General features: G+C 48.8%; 1 protein-coding gene across 1 annotated transcript in view; it reads left to right on the top strand.

Annotated features, from left to right (window-relative positions):
- Window positions 1–25,997, top strand: part of LOC135910171 (inactive tyrosine-protein kinase 7-like) — a 173,864-nt gene that overhangs the window by 118,990 nt on the left and 28,877 nt on the right. Inside the window, exons 3-4 of the mRNA XM_065442222.1 lie at window positions 21,259–21,546; window positions 23,282–23,429. Coding sequence (XP_065298294.1) covers window positions 21,259–21,546; window positions 23,282–23,429 — 436 coding nt within the window. The remainder of the gene's footprint in view (window positions 1–21,258; window positions 21,547–23,281; window positions 23,430–25,997) is intronic.

Raw genomic sequence — 25,997 nt, 5'->3', positions numbered from 1 at the left:
AATAAGTAACTCGACAAGAACGTTTCAAACGACAACCTCGAAGGCTATAGATCAAATGGACGTACTACTTGTCATTTTAATGATATCTGATTGATCGGCAGTATAACTTTAGTAGGAGACTCTATGCTTAGCGAAGTGCTCACTACCCAGAGGCGGCATTTCGTCTCACAAAGAGTCCCCTAAAACAGCATGCGGAATCTGCAAAATCTAAATCTATCAGCTGGTGTCTTTCAGCATATAATACGTTTAAAGAGTTCCGGCACTCTTGGAGGTAACGCCCTTCCCTAATGCGCCTCTCTTAAATACCGCTTAAAGCAAACTAGATTCCCTGACTCGACGACTTCGTTATAACGAGGATTTACTGTAATTAAGACTGTTACGACAGCCTGCACGTCAGCCGACACTGCGCACCGTTCAATTTTCAACAGATAGAAATACGAACTGTGTACTGGAGACTCGGGCGTCAGAAAAAGAACTCGTTCTGCCGTTCTTCTCCGTTTGTGTCAAATTCTGCGCTGTGATTTTTATTTTTTCGCGAACTTTCCATTTGTTCTGGGATCCGTTCCTCCCTCAACCTCCAGCCAGTCTTGTACACTCTATATATACCAACAGTGCGCATCTCTTATGTTTCGAGATGTGCCCGTCGTCGCTCACTGGCAGCGTGATATTGATGACCGCGTCCATCTCTGTATTCCCCGAGCCTTCTTCCTCGCCCTAGCCGGTATATAGCTGCAGCGTGGAAGACAGTTTTGAGCGTAGGGTCTATTCGGTGAAGAGGAGCTTCCGGTCCCTCCGATAGACCACGGCACTACACCAGTGTGTACCTCGATGGTGGAAGACCATCACCGAGAGGAAGTATATATGTATATATATAGGAGTCGCTGTCCTCTCGGGTTCGTGTAATGACCCTGTCACGAACCGGAAGGCGAGAGGCGAGGCGAATTCCTCCGAAGGTTTCGGTTGAAGGGTTTGGCTGGCTGAGATGACGGTGTTCGAGGAGTGTGTCCGATCCCAAGGAGGAAAGAGAGATATACCGGCGCGTTTAGAATGGTGCCCAAGGAATGGTCGTCGAGCGTGGCTGTAACAAAGCGACTGACAACACTCCTTTTTTCTCACTCGCCTCCACTTCCGCGCTTTTGTGAGCGATTTCGGTGTGGATCGCGTTCGATCTTATTCCGGTTCTTATGCGTTTCTCTTCTTGTCTGTGTTGCTGTCTTCATTGTTTTTTGTTTTTTTGTTTCGTCGTTGCTGTGCAGTGGCTTCGTCAATAGTGACGTCACTCGTTGCACCAGCAAGATCTGCGAGTCGCGCTGCGTGAATGGGGAACTTGCAAAGATGCAATCACCAGGGTAAACAGAAGAAAGAAAATACTAACGATGCTGCACAGAGTTTCACTGTTACTAGGCGTTAACTGAGCCCCCAAACCTAACTTTTCTGATGCAAAAGGATAGAAAGTTGGGCGAGTTGGTACGCTAACATATTCTTGGCTCGACCTGTCTTCTAGTCAGTTTGTGTCACTTCGTGCTACAATGCAAGAATACGTTTCTCTGGTGCCTTTTTTTTTTCGTTTTATTCGTGGGATATAACGTCGCTCGTGTACAAAACATAGCGACGGGAGAGTGAGAGAGAGATGTGGCCAGTGTTTATGTAGAGTCGTCATCTGAGGTATCTTCTGGGCGTGTGGTATGGAAAATGGAATTAGTTTGTCGTTGTACATAGTTGACTCGGGGTAGCCATAAGTCGTCCCTTCTTTCTCTTCTTTCCATACGACATATCGCTAGACACAGTTTCTTTGCTATTGCTGCCTCCAAGTTAAACCAAGTTCTTCGTTTCTTTTCTTACGGTGACGCAAATTTGGCCTCAGTTGCGCTGCGTTTGTCACGATAACCCGTACGCGGTGAGAACAAATTCTAGCCAGTTAAAATCGCTGCACGTATATATAGTCTCCAATCCTAGCTGTATATCCTATCGGCTACCGTTCTAATTTACTGTTACATCCTTAGGCGAAGCAGTTTACGGTGTCTCCTGACAGCTACCTCGTCTTATCGGATGGCTCCAGCTCAAGTAACAATGAAAAATAAAACAGCCACGTCCGAGACGGGCTCTCTATCTCCGTGTTACGTATACCCAATGCTTAGCGTTCGACGTGCTTGCACCTAATCGCGTTTTATCGGCTCCCTCGCCGCTCTTCGAGCGTCAATGAATCACTTGGATAAACAATTGTGTTGGCGCCCCACGGGTGCACGCAATTCACTCGGAAGCGGGAGAAATAACGCCGAACAAACGACGCCGCCCTTGCCTCCCGTACAAGAAAACAAAAACAAAGGACGGACGATTTTCTCTTAGTTCTCTTCGCCAAGCCTTCTTGACTCTTCTTCTAAGGCCAGAGCGGCACTTCACGGAGGCGCAAGAGCTGTTAATCTCCTTGATGCGCCGCCTGTGGCGCTGCCGTCGTTGCTTTTCTATTTCTCTCTTTATTTTTTTTTTAACGCTCCGGAACAACGGCGTCGTCTGCTTCCAAAATGGCAGACGGCGCGCTCTTCCCAGACGACAAAGGAACAACAGCGTCGATGGTTTTCGTTTGTTGGTTCCGTTATTTCCGGTTCCTCTTCCGAAACGGTCTTCGCGGCTTCTGCTGTTTTCTTTATTCTAGGCGTTCCGTCGTTTGGCGTCCCTATTTCTTCGACTGGCTGCTTCTCTGTATATATAGCGGCGAGGGTGCGAGTGCGATGCACTTAAGTTGGAAGCTATATAAGTAGTGCGTCGGGTGCTCTTTCTGTGGCTCGAACTAAATTTCGTTAGCTCGCCGCTTTATTCGTTCGTTCGTTTGTTCGTTCGTTAGTTCATCGTCTGTTCCTCATTGCCGCTCGAGCGGCTCTCGGAAATCGCCGGTCGTGGAAATTTCTTCTCACTTAGCGTGAGTGGACCGTTTGTCTGCGCCCCCTCTTGCGGCAGCAGTCGTTTGTAACTGTTAGCGGCAGCAAAAAGAGCGGGACATTACCATTACGATCGCTGTAGCTAAAGTGCGCCGCCCAGAAGTCCTGTTTTATGTGATGCTGTTACGCGCGAGATATAGTATGTGTGGTTTGCGACGCGTCGCATTGCAATAGGATGGGCTTTATGGTTACGAGTTCAGAACCGCTTCATCTTGGACTGCCGGTCTTAAGTCGTTTTTTTGTACCCCTTACGCACTCAGACCGATTGCCTCGCACAGTTATTCGGTCGTTTCGCTCCCTTTAGCGAGAAAACACAGCAACGTTAACCATTAAACGTCTATAGCTACACTTGGCTATTAAAAGCTGCTTCAATCAGGATTCAAGAGGTAGTCCTTTTATATCTTGACGGCCGATCCATTAGGGAAAGTTTGGTAGGTTTTAATGGAAACGGTGTCACGTAGAGAATTAAAAAAAAAGGAAGAAAAAAAACGTCCTGTTAATTTACGGCGCAGTTCTAACGTTGGGCGGTGTTTGATTAATTGCTTATAGGGCGCATGTCGCATTCGCCGAAATGAGGCCCGTGAAGCTCACGGCGCGTTCGTCCGCTTACGGTACGAAATACAGTAGCGTGCACTTAGTCTCTAAGTGCACGCTACCCTGCTGACTGTCGCGTCCCCTGTGGGCAACAAAGCTAACTACAAAACGGCACTTTCTGAGCACGAAAACAAACTTAAGACTTTGGCACGCACCTTAACCAAAGCTACATGGGTAGTATTTATTTTTTCGCAGTCCAGTTATAATCATTTCAGCTACTCTTTAGCGGAAGATGGGTGGCAATGCGTTTCAGCTTGTCGCTCATTGGTGATGCACCAATCAATTAATGCATTGTTACACCCATTGTCAAGCAATGTAAATATCCGGGTGTATACGTAAACGAAGAAAAGGCCTGCTCAAGCTCCCACCAAGATAATCTAAAAATGAAAGTGAAGCGGAATGCAGCTGTAATGAAACATAAAAGCACTTCGAGACTACAATGAATACGAGATAGTGCGAGGAAATTGGAAAATGTATTCTAGTGCTGGCGCTAACGTTCGCACATGCAATTCTGAGCTATAAGTAAGAAATAGTGTCGGGGTTGGAGATTAACCAGAGGGCGATGGGCTGACTGGCTTTGATTGCCGATGGTTAAAACCACAAATGAGGTGCTGCAAGATAACATAGGTTGGGCTTCTTTTGAAGTTAGAGTTGCGTATAGCAAGTTTGGTTTTGAAAAACGCGTCTAAGGAACACGGATGAAAATAAATCGCCCACTAAAGTGCACAAATATCTGTAGCCCAAAAGCGTGGACACGGAATGGAGTAGGAAGTGTAGAAACTTGGCAGCCAAGTACAGGGTAATTGACAACGTAGAGAGACTGCCAGGAGTCATAAAAAAGAAAGTTAGCAACACGTGTGCCACAGTATTAGGCATGTGTGTGCAGCGAAAAAAGAAAATGAAAGAAGAAGAAAAGAAAAGGCCCGGAAACGACTCGGTACATCGTAATGGACTGCCAACGAGATCTGTGGGGAGCGTCCACCTTCCAGAAGCTTTGGGATTCAGACAAGTTGGAAGGAATAACTGATCAACAGTCAGTACAAGCAAGCGTCATCATGATGACTCATCATCATGATGTTGATGATGAGTCAGTACAAGCAAGAGACGATTAAACTATTGGTCGAAGAAAAAGCAGGGAAGAGGTTGATAGAACCGGAGTCATTACAAGTGTAGGTGATGGTAGGGTGTAGTGATAGAGGGTCTAAATACGAAAGTTATAAGATCGAGATCAGGTAGGCAATAGGCTGTAGATAGCGATAGATGTAGTAAAGCTTGAATAAATCAGATATCCTAGGGGACTATTTGTGCCCTCCTTCTTTGAAAGAGGATGCCAATAAACACCGTTATCATCCGCACAGCAATGTACACAAGTATGCCCGAAGTTGGAAGGTGAGTTTTGGAAGGGGCACGACTGAAAAAGTTTTGAACATAGCCTTCCATCTGGCCGCGATTCTGCTACTGCGTGCAGTGATTGCGCCGGCACGACAGTGCCAGTCTGGACGTTCCGTTTCTTTTACTGCCTCACGATTTTACTGCCTACTGCCTCAGAACGCGCGCTTGCTGTCAATGATGGAGTTGTCCGGAAGAATCGCTAGGGGGAACGCTGGCGCTATATATAGTGTATGCGGCACCTGCAAGCATGGCGGTTCAGCCAACGTCGGAATGGTGCTTACAGGCACGCGTTTGCCTACACTTCGTCCTTGTTTTCTGATGACTTCGTTACCTCGCAAAATCGAGCACGCGAGCAATACATTGCGTTTTAAATGCAACAATTCGATAGGACTACGTGCGAGCGCGTGCACTTGTTGTTCCGCCGTGTTCGTAGTTTAGAAAATTTGCTTGAGAAAATTGCTTGAGAAGCTATGAGGGGGTGTGCGGACGTTGAAAGATAATGGCACGATAAATTCTGCAGCCACAAAGCATGAAGATGGGACAATTCTAATCAGTCAAATGCGAAATTATGCAATAATTAAATAAATAATGGGGTTGTACGTGCCAAAACCACTTTCTGATTATGAGGCACGCCGTAGTAGGGGACTCCGGAAATTTCGACCACCTGGGGTTCTTTAACGTGCACCTAAATCTAAGTACACGGGTGTTTTCGCATTTCGCCCCCATCGAAATGCGGCCGCCGTGGCCGGGATTCGATCCCGCGACCTCGTGCTCAGCAGCCTAACACCATAGCCACTGAGCAACCGCGATGGGTTCATGCAATAATTCACATTTTATATATAGTCGGGGCGATCGGGAGTATAGAGCTTTTTCTCTATAGTAGTGTTTCTACGAAACTTTATCCCGCAAACGGACCATTATACACAACTACTCGCCCTGTTCGCCATTTTGCTTCCTTTTACTCTCTCTGTAGATGTAGACGGCATTGTGGCGCGCTTCATCTTTTCTTTTTTTCAATTTTCAGCGCACTGTGACGCATGACGTAAGCGTTTTAACGAAAACGTGGAATCTTCCTTGGCTGTGTTCGGATTCGGTGAAAGTGTCGCGATGGAAGGTGGAGGGGGGGGGGGAGGGGGGGGCACAAATTGGGACCCCGACGCTAGAGATCGAGCCGATGCGCAGTCGTGCATGCGTCCACTGCTGCAACTCCGTGTCACCCTTACATGCAGTACAAACTCGAAAAGAAAAAAAAAATCGCAATATCGTGCAGAGCGGTGAAAGCGCTCGTGCGTCTCTTCACTGCCTACCGCCTGTGCTATGAACGCAATATCGGCTACGAATAGGAAAAAAACTTTTAAAAAGGAAAAGAAAAAAAAACAACATACGGGAATGGCGAGAACACGCAGAAAAAGAAGAAAGTACGAATATCTGCACGACGTTTTAAATATATTCCGTCTATGTGATGTACTTTCTTTCACTCTGGTACACTTCTTTTAAAGCTCGTTCCTTTTTTTACGACGCAATGTTCTAGCAAGTTTGATCTACTCGCATCGTCTGCGTTTTACGCACGAGTCGACGGAACAAGTGAATGCACCACGTAGATTTCGTGTCAGGAGCATCGGTGGAGCTCTCTTTCTTTTTTTTTCTCGTTCTTTCTTTCTTGCTTTCTTTCTTTTACCTCCTTCTTCCCTTGCGCCCTCACGTTCGGTGCAAGGATTGCCGCGGTGTGCGACGATGCGTGATAGCCCGGACCCCGTAATATTCAAATGGGCAAAGGGGGCGTTCCGACCGCGAAACAGCCGCCTTTGGCGTGTGAGGCATGCACTTTCGCTGCAACGCAGCGAGGCGATGTGGCGAAGCAAGCCCCCCCACACGGCGGTAAAAAAAAAGGGGGGGGGGAATGCAAAGTTGTAAAACCTTCCTTGCCGCTAAAAGCCGTGCAGGGGGGGGGGGGGGGCTGAAGCGGCAAGTATTGGGCGTCAGCGAATGAACTGCGAAGTTCGCGCAGGCTTTCAGCTTGCGCCGTGAAGGCGGCTTGTCATTGGCCGGCCGGAGTGTCGGCCTTTGGAAGTCGTGATTGACCACCCGGGGGAATCGTCGTCACCTCGTTCAATCACAAGAGCGAGAAACAATGAAATCAGTGGCGATTTAGCGGTGAATTCGAGAGAAATGCGTGGCATTACGTCGCACCTCTCTGAGGTACCGGATCGATGATTTAAACCGCGTTCACCTACCTTATTGCGAGGTGTTGTTCAGGAGCTCACGCGACACAAGTACTGCCCCTTCGAGGAGCGAAGTCAACTGACGGTTGTCCGGAGCAGACCACCGTCAGTTAAACCATATATACCTATGTCACGTGACCGGCTTCGACACACGTACTGCCTCGTCGAGGAGCGAAGTGCAACTGATGGTTGTCCGAAGCAGACCACCGTCAGTTAAACCATATGCATCGATGCCACGTGACCGGCTTCCCAGACTTCACACGCATGCATGGTTTTCCACGTCCACCTTCTACGTCCATCTACGTGCACCTTCGACGTCTTGACGCCGTCCGCGGAATCATTTTGGAACTGCGAAGAGAAGCAATGATCGTGAATCAAAAACCGCGAAGCCGAGATCCCACACTTGTGCATCTTCACTCTGCAGCGGCAGAGTTTGCGGAGGCGTGGAGGAATACGTGGAGGCGATTGAAACGTGCGCGTGATTGTACGCACTACCTTGCTTTCTTATTTTCTTGTTCTCTTTCTTCCTTTTTTTTTCTTTTGCCTTTATCTTGCCACTTGTTCTTGAAATTGCATGTTGATCGAGGCAGCTCCCTTCCGTATTTCTTGTCGGCTTCTTTTGGTTTTGTTTGTCTATTTTGTTTCCTTTACCCCTTGGGGAATTGCTTTCTACGTTTATTTTTCGCTGCCGGTGATCCTTCCCTCAATTGCCCGTGCATGTCGTGGTACGCTCCTTCCTCTTTCCTTCCTTCCTTTCTTTGCCGAAGGCAACGTGGTTTCCTTCGCGACGTGAGAGACATGTACAGATGTGTACGGAGGGACAGCTTCCCCGCCGCGCAACGTCAGCGGCTCCCTGATTTCCCTTTGAGATTTCGATACAGCCCTCGGGTCTACGGCTACAGCTTCTCCCTCTCTCCTTTTTTCCTGACCGCGGTGGTTCCCGTTTTCGCTATGCTCGGCAAAGCGTGACCGGACTCCCCATATACATATACCCCGCTCGCTGTTTCTTTCGGCTCAATGGAGCACTGTATTCTATAGGTGAATTCAGGTCGTTGCCTAAACAGTAAACGTGAAACTGTCCCAGTGCGTGACTTGGTAAACTTTCGTGGCGTTCTTTCGACGCTGCATTGAGCGGCTATCGTTTCCTTCCCTTGATTTTCAGCGATCACTGGATCGCTGAAACGAGAGTATCGCTAGACTTCACACTGTAGCTCCATAGCTTTCTTTGTATTCATCGTACCCGTACCTCCGTAGCTGTAAGCGTTATGCATGCTGCTCAGTACGACGTCGCGGGTTCTATTCGGACCTCGGCGTCCGTATTTCGATGAGTCCGGAGAACACGGACACGAGTCCGTGTCCGTGGTTAAAACGCTCGTGGTTAAAAGTAACCAGGAACCTCCGCCACCAAGGCGTCTCCCATAATCCACCGTGAAATTTCGTGGCGTAATAACTCTAATGTTTACCGTTATAGGGTAAGGAAAGTATACGCGCCAGATGCGGGCGCTTTACTGAAGAAAAGGCACTCAAGATCAATGAAAAGCAGTATGGTTGGAAACTGTTTGCTAAAGGTGTTTTGCATCCTTAGAGCGTAAAAATGTGCGTAGAGTGCTGTCGTGGTACAAAAATTGCGCCGTAAAAGGTGCAACGATATTTAACAATGCGCACTTGATGCGTTTGCTTTTGAAGAATCCAACAAGCGACTGTACGATGCACGTACGCAGATCTGTGCGAATGCACGTACGCGTACTCAAAGTGGCGTTCTCTGCCACTTCCTCCCCCCCTCCCTCCCTCCCTGCACAAAAACACAGACACGCAAAAAAGAAGAATAACGAAGAAACGAAAAAACACAAGTATGGAACGTTTCTTTGCTTTGGATGCCCGACACACCCCCACCACACCACGAACGGAATACATTGCTCCCTGCCTTGGGTTGAGATGGGAAAGGGAGGATGCGGGTTGGTGTTTCGCTTGGTCTTTCGATTACCAGGTCGGGGAGGCGAAGACGCTCCTTTAGAATGCCGCTGAGTGTCGCTACTACCTTCGTCTTTCGAGGCGCGTTCCCGGAACCGTACGCATCTACCACTGCTCCGCTACGAGGCCGTCATCTGATACGCGTTCCACGTCGTTTCACGCATCTATAAAGGAGCCCGTAGAGTTACTGTATATGCACCCCTAAGGGGAGCATACACAAGAACTCTAGAAGCCTGCGCGCCGAATCCGCCCCCTAGTAGGCGACCCTCTGCTCTCTCTCTCTCTCTCTTTCTCTCTCTCTCTCTCTGGTTTTGGCTTTGAGATTTCTTCAGTGCCGATAAGGAGGCGATCAAAACGTCTCTGGGCTGCCCGCAACGGTTTGTCTTTTTACTGCCTTTATCTTACCTTCGCGTTGACGTTTTGCTTCCGTATTGTTTTGTTGTTGAGGGATGGGCGCACATTCTTGATTCAAATCGTGGGCCGTGCTTTATTCATCGTAAAGCTGCGCACCTTTTGTTGCTGAGGGTTGGTGCCGCAGTCTGCTATAGTTCATGATGTGGCTTCGGATGTGGCTTCGGATAGTGGGCCCAACACTAGGCGACGAGCTGCGCGCAGTGCGACTGCGAGTAGGCTCCAGAGTAGCCGTCTCCGTAATAATTAAACGCGCTATGATTCGGTCTTCGCCACTGTTATAACATTCATGCTCACTATATCATCTGCCTAGGCGCAACGGTTGGAAGAATTGAGGTTCCATTACTGTGTTATGTAAAAAAAAAAGATCAATATGCGAGGCTACTTGGCTGTTTATAATCGTTTGGTGGACTACTTTGAATTAACTTCTTATAGACTTCCCCTTTTAGCGATTTAATGTACATTTATTGTGTGCAGAAGGAAGCCGTTTATAATTTTCTTTTTCTGCTGTAGAACCGTAACTTCCTAACTCCCTCCTGAAAATAAATTTACACATGCTGTAGATTGTCTATACGGTATATAAACAGGCAGCTTTGCACGTTTATAGGCTTCTTTGTTTCTATATAGACGAAATTCAATTAACGAGTATTCCCTTTGGTCTATTCGTCTGCGTTGGTATCTGACTGTCTTAGGCAGAAAGTTTATCGACAGTGAGAGTCAAAGGAAGTGACGCTTTGATTCAACAAGCTTTTTTATGGCCATAGCCCTATAAACAGACTATCCAAATAATTTGCGCGAGGCCTACTTGTTTACAGAGGTTCCTCGTTGACATTAGTCCGGAAAAAAAAGCAAATTCTGAGTCCCTAGGCTACGGACTACGATTATGCGCTCGTTGTGGAGGCTTTGTGACAATTCTTAAGAGCGACAGACTCGCACTAACCGCTTGAGCATTGACTGGCTGTTGCAATTCCGTGCCGTTGCCGTTGCGCTGATCGGCTTCTTATCTTATCTTACCTTCTTATCTTTATACCTCCGCAGTCCCACATGTATAGTCTAACGTTGCAGGCAAGAGTCTGGTGTCAGGTAGCAAACCGTACTTTCAGTGCGGATTGACCTTCTTCCGCTTTATCATGCTATTTTCCTAAATTATGCCTCTGCTTTTTCGCTTGTTTAAGGGACTCGGTTCTTAGAAACTACGAAAGAAGCACTGGTGGCTGCTACACTGAGGTGCCCACAAAACAATGCTTTAGCCTGCTCAACACGTCAACGATAATGTGAACATGTGTAAACTCTATAAGATAGTATATAGACTGCCTTAAGCCTTGTTTACGGTTAATGGGCTCCGCCATCTTGGATTCTTATACGAACAATTTTTCAACTGAGTGCGCACTCACGTCCAGTTAGCATGGTCGTGGGACGCCGAACGTGCGACTAAAACCATTTCCATGCAAAAACATCGGCAGTATGTAATGCCGTGTATTGTCTGTAGTTGGTAAACGTCTACATTAGAAGCCAAATATGGTGGCACTCAGACAGTTATTCAATACAGTCTACAAAAAAGCAACAGATCCAACGAGTTGGAATCTACATACAGCGAAGCTTTCTGTGAGTGCATAAAGAGTCGAATCTCGAGTTTGTGCTTATTGAATATCCGCGCAAAGCCACATGGAAGGCTTTACTCGGGCGTTGTAGAGAGGCTAGTACAATGTCTTGTAAACGAAACACACACGTACGGTATATCGCTGGGCGTCCTGTCGTTTTTCTGGTTTTTATCTTTTTTATTTTCACCCGCACGGGCCGCCGTGATTGCGTAGTGTTCCTGTATATGTATACAGGAGCACTATGATTGCGCGGAGGCGAGCGCCATCTGGTGGTGGTGCAAGGAACCCAGTGGCGGTGACGTCGCGCGCGTCCTCCGCTGTGATTGGTCGGCCTGTTCGGCAGGAGAACGGCCGCTCTGTAGCACCCATGCTCACGAAAACATGGATGGAGTTCGCAAAGAAATCTCGCCAAACTTGCAGCGGTCTCTCATATTCTCTATACCGCAAAATGCGCAGGCGAAATGGAACGCCGCCGTATATCAAACAGAAAGTGTATCTTATCTTATAGTCTCCCTCCCTCCCCTTTCTCTCTCTCTCTCTCTCTCTCTCTCTCTCTCTCTATATATATATATATATATATATATATATATATATATATATATATATATATATATAGCCCAGACTCAGCGGAAGCTGAGGCTTGTCGAAGTCGGTTAGGAAACCTTGGAACATCCTGGTCCGCACTTATCGTGCAACATGAATAATGACTTTGAAAGCAAGTAAAGCAAAAGATGAATAGGAAAGACGAAAAAAAAAATAAGCGACCCGCGGAAGGCTTAAGCCGTCGATGCGGCGTAACGAGGATTTACTACGCGCCAGGCGAGTCATGAACTGGAACAAAGATGCGCGTTAGTTTGATTTACGGCGGTGGCCACGGAAGTGATTTACAGTTGAGTCGAGCTGACAGCGGTCGCGCTGACGATGAAGAAAAAAAAAAAAACACTGAACCGTGAGGTCCGTCCTTGCTCTTCGCTTCGTCTTTTTTTTTTCTTTAACTTTTATGAATTTTTTCTGAGGTCTTGTTTGAACAGTCCACGTGCTCGTTCGAGCTCCGGGTTGAAGAATGCCAGAGTTGTGCGCTGGTCACGGTGTGAGGCCAGAGAGACACCGCACTGCGCAAAACTCTAGACGCGCGTTCTGACATGCAAAAATAAAAAAGTACTGAATGAAGCAAGTTTGGCTTCGAATCATATTCGTGCTTATACGGTGGTGTGCGTCTATGTATAGGTGAGTGTGCGTGTACACGTTCAGTATCTATCTAATTTTCTGGTTTCTCATATTTTTTTTTTTTGCGTGTATTGTAGCGAGGCCTACAGTGTAAAGTATCGGCTAGGTAATCTCCGTTGGACTAGCGTTATTTTGACGAGAGTCCGTTTGATGTAATCTGTTTTTGGCATTTTGGCAGTTCAGTGACTTACGTGTACAACGTTCTCAAAATTGTCAGAACGCTCGAGTGTGGTGCCAGTGGAGCACTTGACACCAATAGGGTACTTATGAAACAATTTGTACACCCTCATGATTGGGGGAATAGTACGTGTGGCTCTGTGAGTGTTGTTTGTGTACTTATGCAATCACTGTGTATAACATAATTATCATCGAGCGCCCGGCGGAGGATATCGGGCAATTAGTCAGCCTAACATCTCCAGCTTATCAGTAAAGTCTCCATAGCATGGCATTTCTGAAGGCCGAAATTTGGGTGTGGGAGGTAGGGAAACGATGCACGGATTAACGTGTACCAGCGCGTGCATGACCGAATATCTTAGCGCAAGTTACGACAGGTGGCAATGGCCCAACTCGCCCTATTGTACCTTCAGCTACTTTAGGAAGTATCTTGCTTCGGAATGCGCTAAGAGAGAGAGAGAGACAATTTATTAAAGTTCTTTTTTTTTTGTTTAACCCCATCGCCCGGCCGTGCTTCCGCATTGCCATGTATAATTACACTTGTTGGTTAAATACCTAATCGGTGCCTTGATAGCCTACCAGTGCAGGCAGTTAAAGCCTAAAAGTTGGAAAACGAATAGAAAGCGCACCGATTACGGAAGCTTCCAGCGAATAAAAAACAATTTAACAAGACAAAAAATACTGAAGAGCGGCAGCCTACAGTGGAGTCCCCAGAGGCAAATAATTAGGATAGTGGCTTCCTCTCTGCCTGTTAATTACGAGCCGCTAGAACAAATTATGGCGCCGAATTCAATTTCCCGCGTCGCCTGCAGCGAAGGCGTCGCAACTCTGTTTTTGCGAGAGCGCGGTGTGAAAAGAGCAAGCGCGTGGCGCGCGTGCTCCGGTGGCGCCATCTGCGTGCGTTGCGGCGTCACGTGCCTTTTTTTTAAGCCAATAAGCGCGCAGTGCGCTGGCTCGCTTTGTATGCGGCGGCAGCCGCTGGCGCCATTAATTTTCTCTCGCGGAGGCCAGGAGTGCTGCCCGGGGAAGTTATAGCGGGCTCTCTGTCTGATTAACCGCGCCGTTGGACCACTTGTCTGGGCTCTGCGGTGTTTCCCTCTCGCTCTGCAGTTCCTTACTTTCCGTGTTTGATTGTGTGCAGTGTCTCGCTTTTTTTAAATATTTTCTGGTTTGCCTCGCGTTGCTGCGTTGATCATCCGTTTTGCGCCGTGCGTTGTTTCGCTTCCTCCGGTTCTGCTTCGGTCACGTTCACAGACGCGATTTGATGTACGGCCGTTTGGTTGTCATAATACGTGCGGCGTTCTTTCAGTTTCCGCTTTGTTCCGTTATGCCCCCTTCGCGTAAAATGAAATAAAGAAAAGCAACTTTTTTCTTTTTTTGAATACCTGAGCGTCTTTTGGGCATTTACCTTCGTCTGGTGTTTGCGCGCGCTCTTTTTAAACCGGTGTCCATTCGACTACGACGATATCGTAAGGCAAGGTGTGCCAGAAATTGTAGGGTGAATGTTGGGAAGAGCTTCTTGATGAACTTCATCTGAAAGGTAAGCTTGAGGTGTCTATTGCCCTTTTTTAGACATCTCGTGGCTAAACCATATCCTATGCACTTTATTTCTTTACTGGTGGCGCCTGCATTCGACGAAACAGACTAGAAAAATTAAATGACCGCGGAAATGAGTGCAGGCCAGCGTGTTGTCCGGGATGTAGTGCACCAACACAATTCGTCATTCTTCTTGCCTTTTCAGTTGAATTAATTTTTTGGCCATTTACGGCGAGTAGCACGTTTTTGCAACAGGCAGCACATCCACGGTAGTAGGGGATCCCGTATACGTGAACGTATTTGCATTTTTCTTTTTCGTTTACCGTCCTCCTAAGGCTCCTCGTTATACTGAACCCACTACTACTGTACTGAACCCACTACTAACCTTCTGTGGCAGAAAGTGAAGTCTACTTTCTGCTTCCCCCAATGATTGTGTCAGTGCGAGGCAAATTTTGATCGGCGCTTTTTTTCCACAGTTCTGGCGCTGCGAATAATGCCACCAGGAAGTTATCACGCTAGAACTGTGTGCAAGACTGGCTGCCAGCCAATCGCAATTTAGGGCATATTAGCCAACGCAGCGGAGGGAAACCGCATTTGGAGACGAGGAACTTCGCGAATTCTGCCCAGAAGTTTGGCGCTTTCGGTTCTCGCCAAGGCCCTCGCTGTATAGTAATGCGCAGTGGACGGAAAGAAGAAAGGAAATGTGTGAATCAAAGGAGGAAAGAAATGAAAGAGGTGAGGTAGAAAAAAGGAAGGACAAACGAATGAAGGAACGAAAGAGAGAAAGAAAGTTCGCGGGAAGTAATCAGCCGCGGAAATGCTTCTCTTGCGCCCAGGAATGAAGATTAAGCAAACCAACTTTTTTTGGTCTGCGATGCGGGGTGCACTGTGACGTTCGCTTATAGCTGCTCAGGAAACGAGTTTCGGTTGTTCAGTCTACCCGGCAGTCTAGTTTCGAGTTTGTTTTTATCCTGTCTCTGTTCTAGACCCTCTTTATCTCATCCACCCGGCTCGCTCAATCCTCTTCGTGGTTTTCTTTCCTGCTGACAGCAGCGATTTTTCTTGTGTAATTATGCCCCTTTTTAATTGAGTGCCGAATGAAGCCGTGCTTGCCGTCTATTTTCTGTTCTTCGTTTTTTATTTGCGCTACAGCAAGTCTTGTTTAACGTTTTCTCTCTTTCTTTCGTTCGGTGCCTTTGATTCTATCGCTCCTGTATCATTCTTTTTCTCTCTTCCCGTATTTAGCGTTCTCAGTTTCTCTCCGCGTTTTAGTTCTTATCTTTTCTTATCTTAAATATGAGATGATCGCTTCTTGCGTGCATAATCGGGTGGCATTGCTTCGACAGCGTCCTATCGCTGAACAGCTAGTATATCCTACCGCTAATCAACTACTTCCCCTACGGTGTGGAAGAGGCATCCGGGCAAGGATGACTGCTATCTTGAAATGGAGCTCTGTACTGTTAACACCTGTGTTGTTAATGATTGTTCCGAGCAGTGCGCTTTGCTTTGTGAGTGGCGCTTTCTTTTTTTCTGAAGAGGGTAGTTAACTCAACAACTTGTTATCAGTTCATGGCTAATAACAACAACGCACTGAAAACGAAGAGGAAGGAAGGCATAGACATACTCAGTGTTTTTTTTTTCTGAAACGGTAAATCCCACCTTGAGAAACGTCTCAGTGAGCCTGCGTAAGAATTAGCATATAAAATGCGTCGTCATCTGTAAACTGCTTCAGTATAGTGTCAGTCGACATTATGCGTTACTCCGGAGTTCGCTAAAACGTGCGCCGTGTGCGACATCCACCCCGATACAATGAAGTGAAGGAAGAAAGAATCAACGACCTGTGTTGTATCTTGCTCTCTCTCTCTCTCTCTTTGTGTGCGTGCGTGCGTGCCTGCGTGTCGGGGCTTCGACCCGCAGCAGAAATGCAGATGCTGGCAGTGGGCAAACGACGTTCCGATAACGGGAATCAACCTCGATACATCAACGGTGTAGTTGCATTGGGCAACGTTGCCCCCGTTGCAGTTCCCCTTGCCCTTCGCTTGCTAATGAGCATCGATCTCCCTTTTACCCCCCGAGAAGGTATACACGCTTGACTGCGCCTCGTTCTGCGACTGGCATTGCTCGTTCCATACCTTTGGCGAAAGCGCAGAGCCCGTATTCTGCTCGGCGACAATATCGACGGAAAAGTGCCTATGTACTGGTGGCATATGGAAGGGCCGTGTCATCCCTGCTAATAAATTTCCACTGCTGGCTGCCGTCTAGATGTCTCCATGCTTTGTCCCAAAGTGAGGCTGGAAATCAAGCCCTGACGGACTGTTGTAGGAATTAAAAGTGCGAGTTCGTCACCGGTAGACGTCTTAATTTTTGTCTAGTCAGTAATAGATGACGTACAGGGGAATGTGAGGGAGAGGGACAATGCAATCGCTTACAGTTGGGGACTCGAAAATTCCTATGGTTTACAGGTACGAACGTTGTCCTCGCAGCTACTAGGTGTTTGTCATTTGGCATTGTGTCTCGGAATTTCAGAGAACCACGTTGGAGAAGCGGCTCGCTTTGTTGCTTTGCATTAGTCTGCGTGTTTTGATGGCGTGAATAGTGGACCCAACAAGGGTTTAAGTTTTAAATTATTCCACCAAATAGTTAAGTCGAAGCCTTTTCTTAAGATCATACCTTCGTGCTTGCAGTGCCGACAGAACACAACAAAGGGACGTGACCCCAAAACATCGGTATATAACCTTATTATGGGAAACACGATAATGGATTCCATCCTCTCCTAACTCTATTTATGCTTCCTTTCCGTGGTGCCCGTTTATATCCTGCGCATTACCAGTGAGATTCGTCGTCCTGTTAATTACCATACTGTGAATACATGACAGCGAGTCGCAGTCCCTATCCTCGCTTTGGTCTCGAGACTGGCCAATTACCCTAAAGGAATACATAATCTCTGTTGAGTAATGAGGCCCGGCTTATAAACATTAATCCTCCTTGTCCGCGTCTGCCATCCGCGTGTCCCGTGTGAGGGCTTCACGGGCCCCTTACGGCGGTGCCGCCGTCATCTCTCTCTTTCCCCCCCTCGGATTCCCGCCTTCTCTCCCTACGCGTATCCCTCTATTCTACTTTCTTCTATCGCTCATCGTGCGTCACCTTCCCTGCAATCACCACCGTGTCCCGAGGGTGCCGTCAAGCGTAGCCGGCAGAGGGCGCAGCGCGCCATCCCCAAGCGATGGCCCGTTATCCCTACCCTGCTACACGGGAGTCTTTCCTTTATGCGCCGGTGACGGGACTCCTTCTCTCCCGCCGGCACAGGGTGTTCCCTCAGCCCCGGCGCCACTCTCTCACCGTGCGCGCTAACGGCGACTCCCTCTCCCTAAGTTTCTCTCACTCCATTTCGTTCTGGAGGAACGGGACGCCAGGGTAGCGAGGGATCTCCCTCCCTAGGCGCAGGCACCCTCTTCTCCCTAAAGCGTGACGATCGCCGGGCGCTAGATTTGCGGGCGCGCGCTTGCGGCGCACGCGAGGTGCGCTGACCCACCTAGATTAGAACGGATGGAACGAACTCCGAGGGAAATATACGGCGACGGGGCGCGAAAGTACGGACAAAGTAAAAAAACTTTGTGAAGAGGGGAGAAACGGGAACCGCTTCGGGAAGGTGAGGCGAAATTGGGGAACGCGCTCGGTAGCGAAGCGATATAAATCAACGTGACTCATGTCGCACGTTGGAGGCAGAATGGAAAGACAGGCCATATATATACCGGCCTCAATTGTCGGCGGCAGCAGGTGAAGTGTGTGACGTAAGCGTCTGGTCTGATGCCCGAGTGTGTTTTCGTTTTGTATTTTTTAAAGAAAAATGTGCGGTGAAGGTCGCTGACGGTGCCTGTCCAGAGGACGTGCTGCAGTTGAACTAACTTTATCTGTAACGGCGCTAGCAACGACTCCTGATTGTCGGCCAAAGCGGTTTTGCCTGGCTTTGAAGATGAAGCTCGCCAAATCCTCTTGTGGAAAGTTATTTGCGTACTCATTGTACGTTCGTTTACGCAAACTTGTGATGATTAGGGGCTCGTAACAACGATTGGTAGCTACGGTTTGGTATTGGTTAAGCCATTAGCAGCTTCTGAGCATTTTCTTTCGATGTTTAGATGCAAATTTAACTCCTTCTGCCATAATGTGTCGTTTCTTAAGAAGATGATTAAAATCATTTCGTTGGCAGTAACTTCAGTTATTAGTTTAGCCTATATTTTGTCTACTTAGTTTCTACAATGTACTTTTGTTGGTCCTTCCTACCCTCTCTTTCCACAAGTGAGGCAGTGTGGAGAGAGAGTGAAATCCGTTCAATGAGCTCTGTGAGTCCTCTTCTTGTTATTTATTCCTCTCACTTCTCGTCGCCGCATCGATCCAAGACATTCCACAGCTCTAAATGTTTGAAGACGTAACAAGCTCAAGTCCTGGCTCTGCAACAGCGCAGTTGAGCAAGTTTGAGAACCACATGATCTTTGACGCTAAACGTGACATCCAACAGCTTCGTCGCATGTCATATCTCGAAGATAATGTTTGAGTTACTCTATCATGTTATCCAGCGTACATTGGAACTTCTCGTCAGTATTTTCCTCCTGCATATTTTTCCTTTCCTATTCCAGCTTCTCGAGTGCTTTTTCTTTTTTTTGCCGTCTTTTTCTCTTAAGGGCGGCGCCGACAAAGATTCAGTGCTGCTATTTCGAATTCATAGAGTCGTTTCGGGTGACATAATTGACCGCTTATATATTCTTATTCGGAAACCGAACACGGGCGTGTTAGCTGAGGCTGAGCAAGCTCAGCAAGCTCTGGGCTGAGCAAGCTCGTCGTCAGCGTGAACCATAAGAATCTAATCAAATTTTATGGTTTAACGACCTAGCGAGTGACGCCGCGTAGTGGGAAGCTCCAAATGAATATAGACCTGCTGAAGTTTTCGAACCCGCTCCTAAATCTTTGCGTACGAGCGTTGTTGGACCATGTGCACCATTGGAATGCCGGTCGCCTCTGCCAGGAATTGAACGGGCTACATCGCGTTCAGCAGCATATACAGCATAACTACTGCGCCACCGCCAGCGGATAAACCAAAAATACCCTTCTATATAAAGCCTACGCCGCCGCTCAGCATAGTCTATCTGCTTAGCACTCCTTACGGCGGGGGTCATGACATCATTAGCCCGCCGGCACCTTCCGAAGGAGACAATACAAGGTCTCGCGTAAGGCACTGGCTATAAGTACGTCCAGTACATCCTCCGCATCGTTCAGCTGCCGAGCACCGCCCCACCGAAACGGCAGCGTGTGCCCAATCGTGACCTCGGCCACCGGTAAAGAACGTGTGTTGCGGTTCCTTGACTCTTTGCAACCGGTCGGATCCGTTCTGCTACTCACGCGCGCGCTGCCTGTAAAGCAGACGGCGTAACGTTTCGAAGGAGGCTCAGCGCATGTGACCCGGCCTTGGCTCGTTTCGACTTGTCTCGGCTTTGCGCGTCCCGTTTCCTCTCGTACAGCTCGTTGTTCCTCACGAGATTCGCGGAGGGCATGCCACCGCTTGTCTCTCGCCTGCGATCACGGCTTCCGACCGAGTGAACGAAACAAGTAACAAAAGAAGGGGAGGGGGGGGGGGGGCTACTACTCTGAAACGTCTTACAGACGGCGTGCGTCCGGATGCGTGAAGCGGGGGGCGAGTAGAATCGATTATGCGAGCTTCTCGCGAGCCCTTCTGCTTCTGTTCGGACCTCCTTTATCTTATTCTCTCAGTAAGGCGGCGCGAGTGCTTGTCGGCCGGTTTTAGACTTTTGTCTTGTGGTGTCTCTGGCGGCCGTTCCGCGTGTCCTCTTTTGTGGTTGTGCCTCCACGGCGCCGATTGGGTGAAGTGCTGCATGTGGTTTGTATGTGGTAAGCAGGAACGTACGAAAGGCAGTTCGATTGACCCTTGCGTACGTATTCGTGGACGCCGTATGGTTCATTTTTTTAGACCATCCGTGTCAGGTCATGGTTCCGTGTCCCTTCTATGGGTTCATGACCTGCCACGAAACGTGAGAGTCTTTAATTAGGCAACGTGCAGAGTTCTAGTCTTGCGCGTGGCGTCTATTTCTGCTGATTTCTTGGTTCTTATAGGCCAAGACAGCAAAGCACCGAATTGAACGGCAATAACTCAGGGCACGCATCTAAAAGGAGGCTGTGCTTCTGTTCAAGTTCACGATAAAGACAAGTGCTAAATCAGTTTGGACTATATAGTGTTCTCCGAAAGGTTACTTCCATTTTTCTCGCGAATAGCTATGCTTAATTTTTTTTCACTCGTTCGTGAATCTGTCTGTATGAAACTTTTTGTGTGTCATGTGTGCTTCCGAGATGTGCAACCACGAGAAATTTTCATTTTTTATACTTCGTGTTTGAGCGGCTTCGCGTCGCATTGTCCGACGTCTCTTGCATATCATGTGCCGGATCACTCCCATCCCACTCACCCCCAAGAAAGAAAGAAAAAGCGATAAATGCAAAGATGTGCGCATCCGAGTCTCGGAGGTAAGTGGCGTCATTTACCGAATGCGTGCAAAACGGCGCCATCAACACCTCAGTGCAGCGTATTCAGACACATCACCTAGGCACGTAATATCTGTGTGTTGCTGTATACAGCGCAAGTTCGTCAGTGGTGTTTGATCTGCAAGACCAAATACGTCAGCAGCACAGCGTGCAAGACCTGACCTTATTATGGTCATCCCAACAAGACATGCATGTTCACAGGAAGATGCGGGCTTGAATTGATGGCCAGTGGTCGAACAAGAAACGTCGCTAACGTTTCGACAGGAGTACTCGTCTTCGTCAGGACGGCAACTGACGAAGTCCGTTTGTCGTAACGATAGCGACATTCCTTGTTCGACCACTGGCCATCACTTATGGCAAGCCCTCCATGTTCTTTGCGAATGTGATTCAGCTTCAGAATGGAATGGCCTTCCCCACGACGTTGTTTCAATCACCTGTCCATCACGTTTTATTCAAAATGTATCCATATACCTGTCTTGTTAAATACCTGTGTCATTTGTAGCATCTCTGTAGAACCCACCCCTTATGTAACACCCCCTTGTGGGGTCTTCAAGGAAATAAAGTGAAGTGAAGTGATTCTTTGCCTTTAGGTTTGATGCGAGTATCCTCTCAGGTTTCGTTCTTCTTTTATTTCTCTCTCTCTAACAGGGATCGGCGAGCAGGTGAGTGTGGAGCTGCACAGCCCGTCGTCTCCCGACCAGCTGGCAGTGGGCGGCGAGCTGTCCCTGCGCTGCCGCGCCGAAGGGGTGCCCGAGCCGCAGCTCGAGTGGTTCCACAACGGCGTGCGCCTGTTCCGCAGCGAGCGGGTGTCGTTCCGCGGCCGCCGCTTCCACCTGGCCGCGCTGACGCCCGCCGACAACGGCGTCTACACCTGCGCGGCTTCCTCCGAGGCCGGCATGGTGCGCAGCCGGCGAGGATTCGCCCTCACGCTGGCCGGTACGTGACACTGCAGCGGCACACTTCGTGGTATACAGATGAGACGTTTCACTTCGCCTGTCATCGCGCTTTGGTCATTTAGCGATCTGCATAGTTGCGGAGTAGCCGCCGACATGTTGTGCTTGTTGAAATAAATTGAAATTTATGACAAATAAATAAAATGTCGCCATTTCACCCGAAAGGCGAAGCATCGATTGAGATGGCAAATTACTGGACTGCCATAATAAGTAAGGACAGAAGTTTTGACGGCCGTATAAACTTGTAAACATTCGCTTACTAACTAAATTAACAAGCATGGTATCAGTGCGCACAGGCAAACATGCAAACATTACACTCGATGACCGCGGACACTCGCTGTGAAAACTCTGGTCTGAGGAAGTGCGGCAGCAGCAGCGAGCGAAGCGACTTTCGTGCTGTCTATCGCTTCGACGCAAACTGAGCGGCGAGAATACAGTACACGCAAAAGCTACGAGCCGCCGGCACACCCAGACTCTGCCCCCAAAGCAGGTCGCTTTCGAGATAATGCCCGCGCGACCTCGCACCGTACGCAGTTGCAGCCGAAGTGCAACGCACCCTCTCTGCCTACCCTCCCCCCGGTTCCTCGCGCGCGACGGAAGACGGCGAGCTTCCTCCCCCGCTTTCCTCCCTTGCGCACGCCAGATTGAGCCGCGATCGTGGGCTCATCCTCGCAAGTTTTCACTCGCACGTACAGCGTAGGGCCCGCGGCGACGGTATTATCGCTTTTGGACTTTCTGGGAAACATCACGGTGACGGCGACTACAGAAATGCGCCTGGAGTGTCCGTATAATTGCTACTGCAATAATAGATAAATAAACTGTTCTATTCGAAATGTCAGTATAGGCGTAGAAGAACAGTGTCAGCCGAGAACGACCGTCTAAGTGCCGGCCGGCAAGCACTTAAAATTGAGTATTTAGCTTATGCCGAAGGTCTCAACGGAAACCGTTCACGCATGCCGAAGGATATACGAAATATGTTGCAGGATTACTTTCGCGCGGAGCAGTTGTAGTTCGTTTTGGCTCACTCGATGTGTGCCGCGAAATAAAAGCGGCAAAGATATATAGCGAGGACAGGTCTTCTCCGGGATAGGAATTGAACTGCGCTGCGTTTTGCTTCTGCACTCTCGCACGGGTTGTCGAAACACCGGTTCACTTTTCTTTTTTTCTGATTCGAAAGCGCCGCTTAAACACGGCATACTTGCCCAACTCGTAGCGGTACCACTAATCGTTCAAACGAAAGACCAAGTTCTCGATGCACGCTCTCGGTCTTGTCTCTCGAGGACGGTTTCATCACGAGGCCCACGTCCGCATTTCCTGTGTCACAGTACCGCCAAACTATGCTATGTTGGTTGAAAGAAAAAAAAAAGGAAGAAAAGATTACATCGCCATTAGTTTGGCGAACTGCCTCGCAGGAAAGTTAACTTTACGATTACGACAAAATAAAAAGGCATTGTGTCCAGCGAGGGCCCAACATTTCCAACAGCCCCATCTTATCCGACGCACCGTCCGTACAGAGAACGGGTTTCGGCACGCACATCTGCGCGGCACGTAATGTCCGCTGAGCGTCGCTAGCTCTTATCTGCGGGCTATCTGAAACCGATTCTAATAAACCGAGAGGCGAACTGCCGCGCGTGCATGCGTTTTGAAAGAGCCAGCAAGGCAGTCGTGTGGTCGAGGCCGACCTTCCCGTCAGCACCGCGGCCTCCCTCCGACCGCAGGCGAGAACGTGCCCCGGATCAGCACGCTGCCCAGCGACGTGACCGTGAAGCGGGGCGACGTGGCGCGGCTCGACTGCGTCTACGAGAGGGCCGCGGTCACCGAGTGGTACGCGCTGGACGGGGACGTGCCCCTCGGGAACACCACCAAGTGAGTACACGACACTGTACGCATGGTGTCTGTCCGTGTTCGCAAGCTCACGTAAACTACGAACAGGACAAGCGCAAGTTTGAAGAAGCAATCCGGAGCGAAGAACTCGCTCCCCAACTCTGGGCCGTCCAGCAGGTCCACGACGCCGCCAGGAAACTCAACCTCCCGGTTCCGTCGTGGGAGACGCCCACTCCATGAGAGCCCAAAGCTCTCGTGGCCTGCAGGACCTCGAATGAAGTTGATTTCCTTCCTTCCTTCCTTCCTCTGACCGCAACGCTCTCTCCGTTCTTCCAGCTTGTGCACTTTGATTTATACGTGATTTACATTTGATTTATGCGACCGCCTTTGAACGTTGTAGCGCGTAGTTTCGCGTTACCGTGTGAATTTTCTTTTTTCCATTTTTTCCCCTCTTCTTCTACTTTCTCCTTTTATTCCCTTTACCCCTTTCCCCAGCACAGGGTAGCCACCCGGCACTTACACTGGCTGACCTCCCTGTCTTTCCTCTCCTTTGTCTCCTCCTCCTCCTTGATTTATACGTATATGACCGCGAAGCATACGGGCTCTATACTTATGCGCCTATGTCTTTTACTGTGTGTTGTTTAACGCTCGGTATTTACGTGAACGAGAAGAAGGATCAAGTTAACGGAGGTGCTGTGATTTTTGTTTTTTTTTGCAACCATGTCAACAAACCAACGGTGAATCTAAGAAAGCATAGAGGAAAATAAACGTGCTTTTAATTGAAATGCAGAAACAACAAAGAAAATGGAAACGATATAGTGCAGTGCCGACATATTCGTCATTACGCTTGCGATGCTATACTCAGGTAAGCTAAGCGGCGGAGCCTGGGGATGTATTCTACGACGATCGCTTCGGCGATGCTATCGGCTTCGCGTAACGTAGTACTCAACCAGCCGATCAGCTCATCCGATTGAGCTAAGACGAGCCAATCAGCGCAATCCTGACGGCGATACTATCGCCGGAAGTGATCGTCGTAGAATATACGTCCCCTGTACTCCCGCCCACATTTATGGGCATGGGTAAGCATAGTGTCCAAAACACGGCGGCAAGCATGACTTGTCGGTGAAGCCTTATGTCTCTTCCGGCGCATGCAGCCCGCTAGAGCATAGCCTACCTAGAGCATAGCCTTACACTCTCCCTTTCTTCCTCTTTCTATTCCCCTTTCCCCCACCCCAAGTGTAAGGTAGCAAACCGGATGATGTTCTGGTTCTGAGCATAGCCTTACTCTCTCCCTTTCTTCCTCTTTCTATTCCCCTTTCCCCCACCCCCAGTGTAGGGTAGCAAACCGGATGATGTTCTGGTTGACCTCCCTGCCTTTCCTACCCTTGTTTTCTCTCTCTCTCACTCCCTGTTCGAAATTGGCTTCCGTGACTCCCGAGGAAGCCCCCACTAAGAGGTGAATTAGGGGACCGCCTATATATGCATGCATGAGTGCTACGTTTAGGCCTTGGAAGTGTTAGCTGCAGCTGGCTCGCCCAAGTCTGGAGCAATTGGGGATCAGTGGGAGAGAGAGAGGAGGTGTTCGTGCCGCGGCGGACATAAAGTCGGACGATCGCGATGACGACGGCGGCATGCGACTTGCCGTTCTCCAATGCGTCGACGAAATCGTGGTGTACACCCGCGACAGCGATCGCATTCAACCTCCACCGGATCTACGTTCCGAGAGTCGAACCCCGGACCTCGCGCTCACCCTGCGCGTTTCGAAAAAGTTCGATCGATAGACCGACAATAGCATCACAATAAGCATAGCGATGGCGAAGAAGCTATGCCACCGCGGTTGGTTTGAACAGGTATGTCATCCATAGCGTGTAACGACGACACTAAGCCTAGCAAAAGAAACATCTAACTGGGACGGGCAGCTGAAACAAAGGGAATGGGATTACGGCACGTCTGGTATGCGATCCGCGAGAGACGTGTGCAAAAAAAATATATATATAGGAATAAGAGGGAGAAACTCATAATCCAAGAGCGTTTCTTTCTTTGTTCTTTATGTGCCTCGGGAGCGAGCGACGCGAACTCCCGAGACTGGGTCGGCCGCCCCTTAAACGATGACGAATCGGAAATCCGTTCTTTCTGGCCCCGGACACGCACGTCACGAGGTGACACGAAGTAGAACTTATAAGCGAGATTTATGACGGTTCCCCGCACGTATATATATGTGTGTGTGTATACGACGGGTTATTATAGCCGGATCATTTTCTTTCTTTCTTTTTTCGCGTCTCTCGCGGAGCGAGCTGACAGTGTATGGCGGCGGAGCCATAAAGGTCCTCCCCCTGCGCCGTTGCGAGTATTGCCGAGTACCCATTGTGAGACATCTGGTGGCCGCGACGTTGTACGGGGCTGCGCCCGACAAGGGGAACGACGGCGGATGGTCATTGTTGACTGCGAAGATGAGGAAATAAAACAGTGAGGGGAAAAACAAAAAAAGTAGCACAGCGAATCCCAAGAACGTTGAGATATCTTCGTCGTATAGAGGTTGTGCTGTGCGAATTGGGTGCTTCGGACAATGGAGAGAAAAAAAGAAAAAGGGGGTGGGAGTGGTACGAGGTA

This window comes from Dermacentor albipictus, chromosome 7 (genome assembly GCF_038994185.2).
Source record: "Dermacentor albipictus isolate Rhodes 1998 colony chromosome 7, USDA_Dalb.pri_finalv2, whole genome shotgun sequence".
NCBI classification, from domain to species: domain Eukaryota; kingdom Metazoa; phylum Arthropoda; class Arachnida; order Ixodida; family Ixodidae; genus Dermacentor; species Dermacentor albipictus.
Note: the sequence above shows the minus strand (reverse complement) of the source record. Positions and strands in the feature narration are given on the sequence as shown.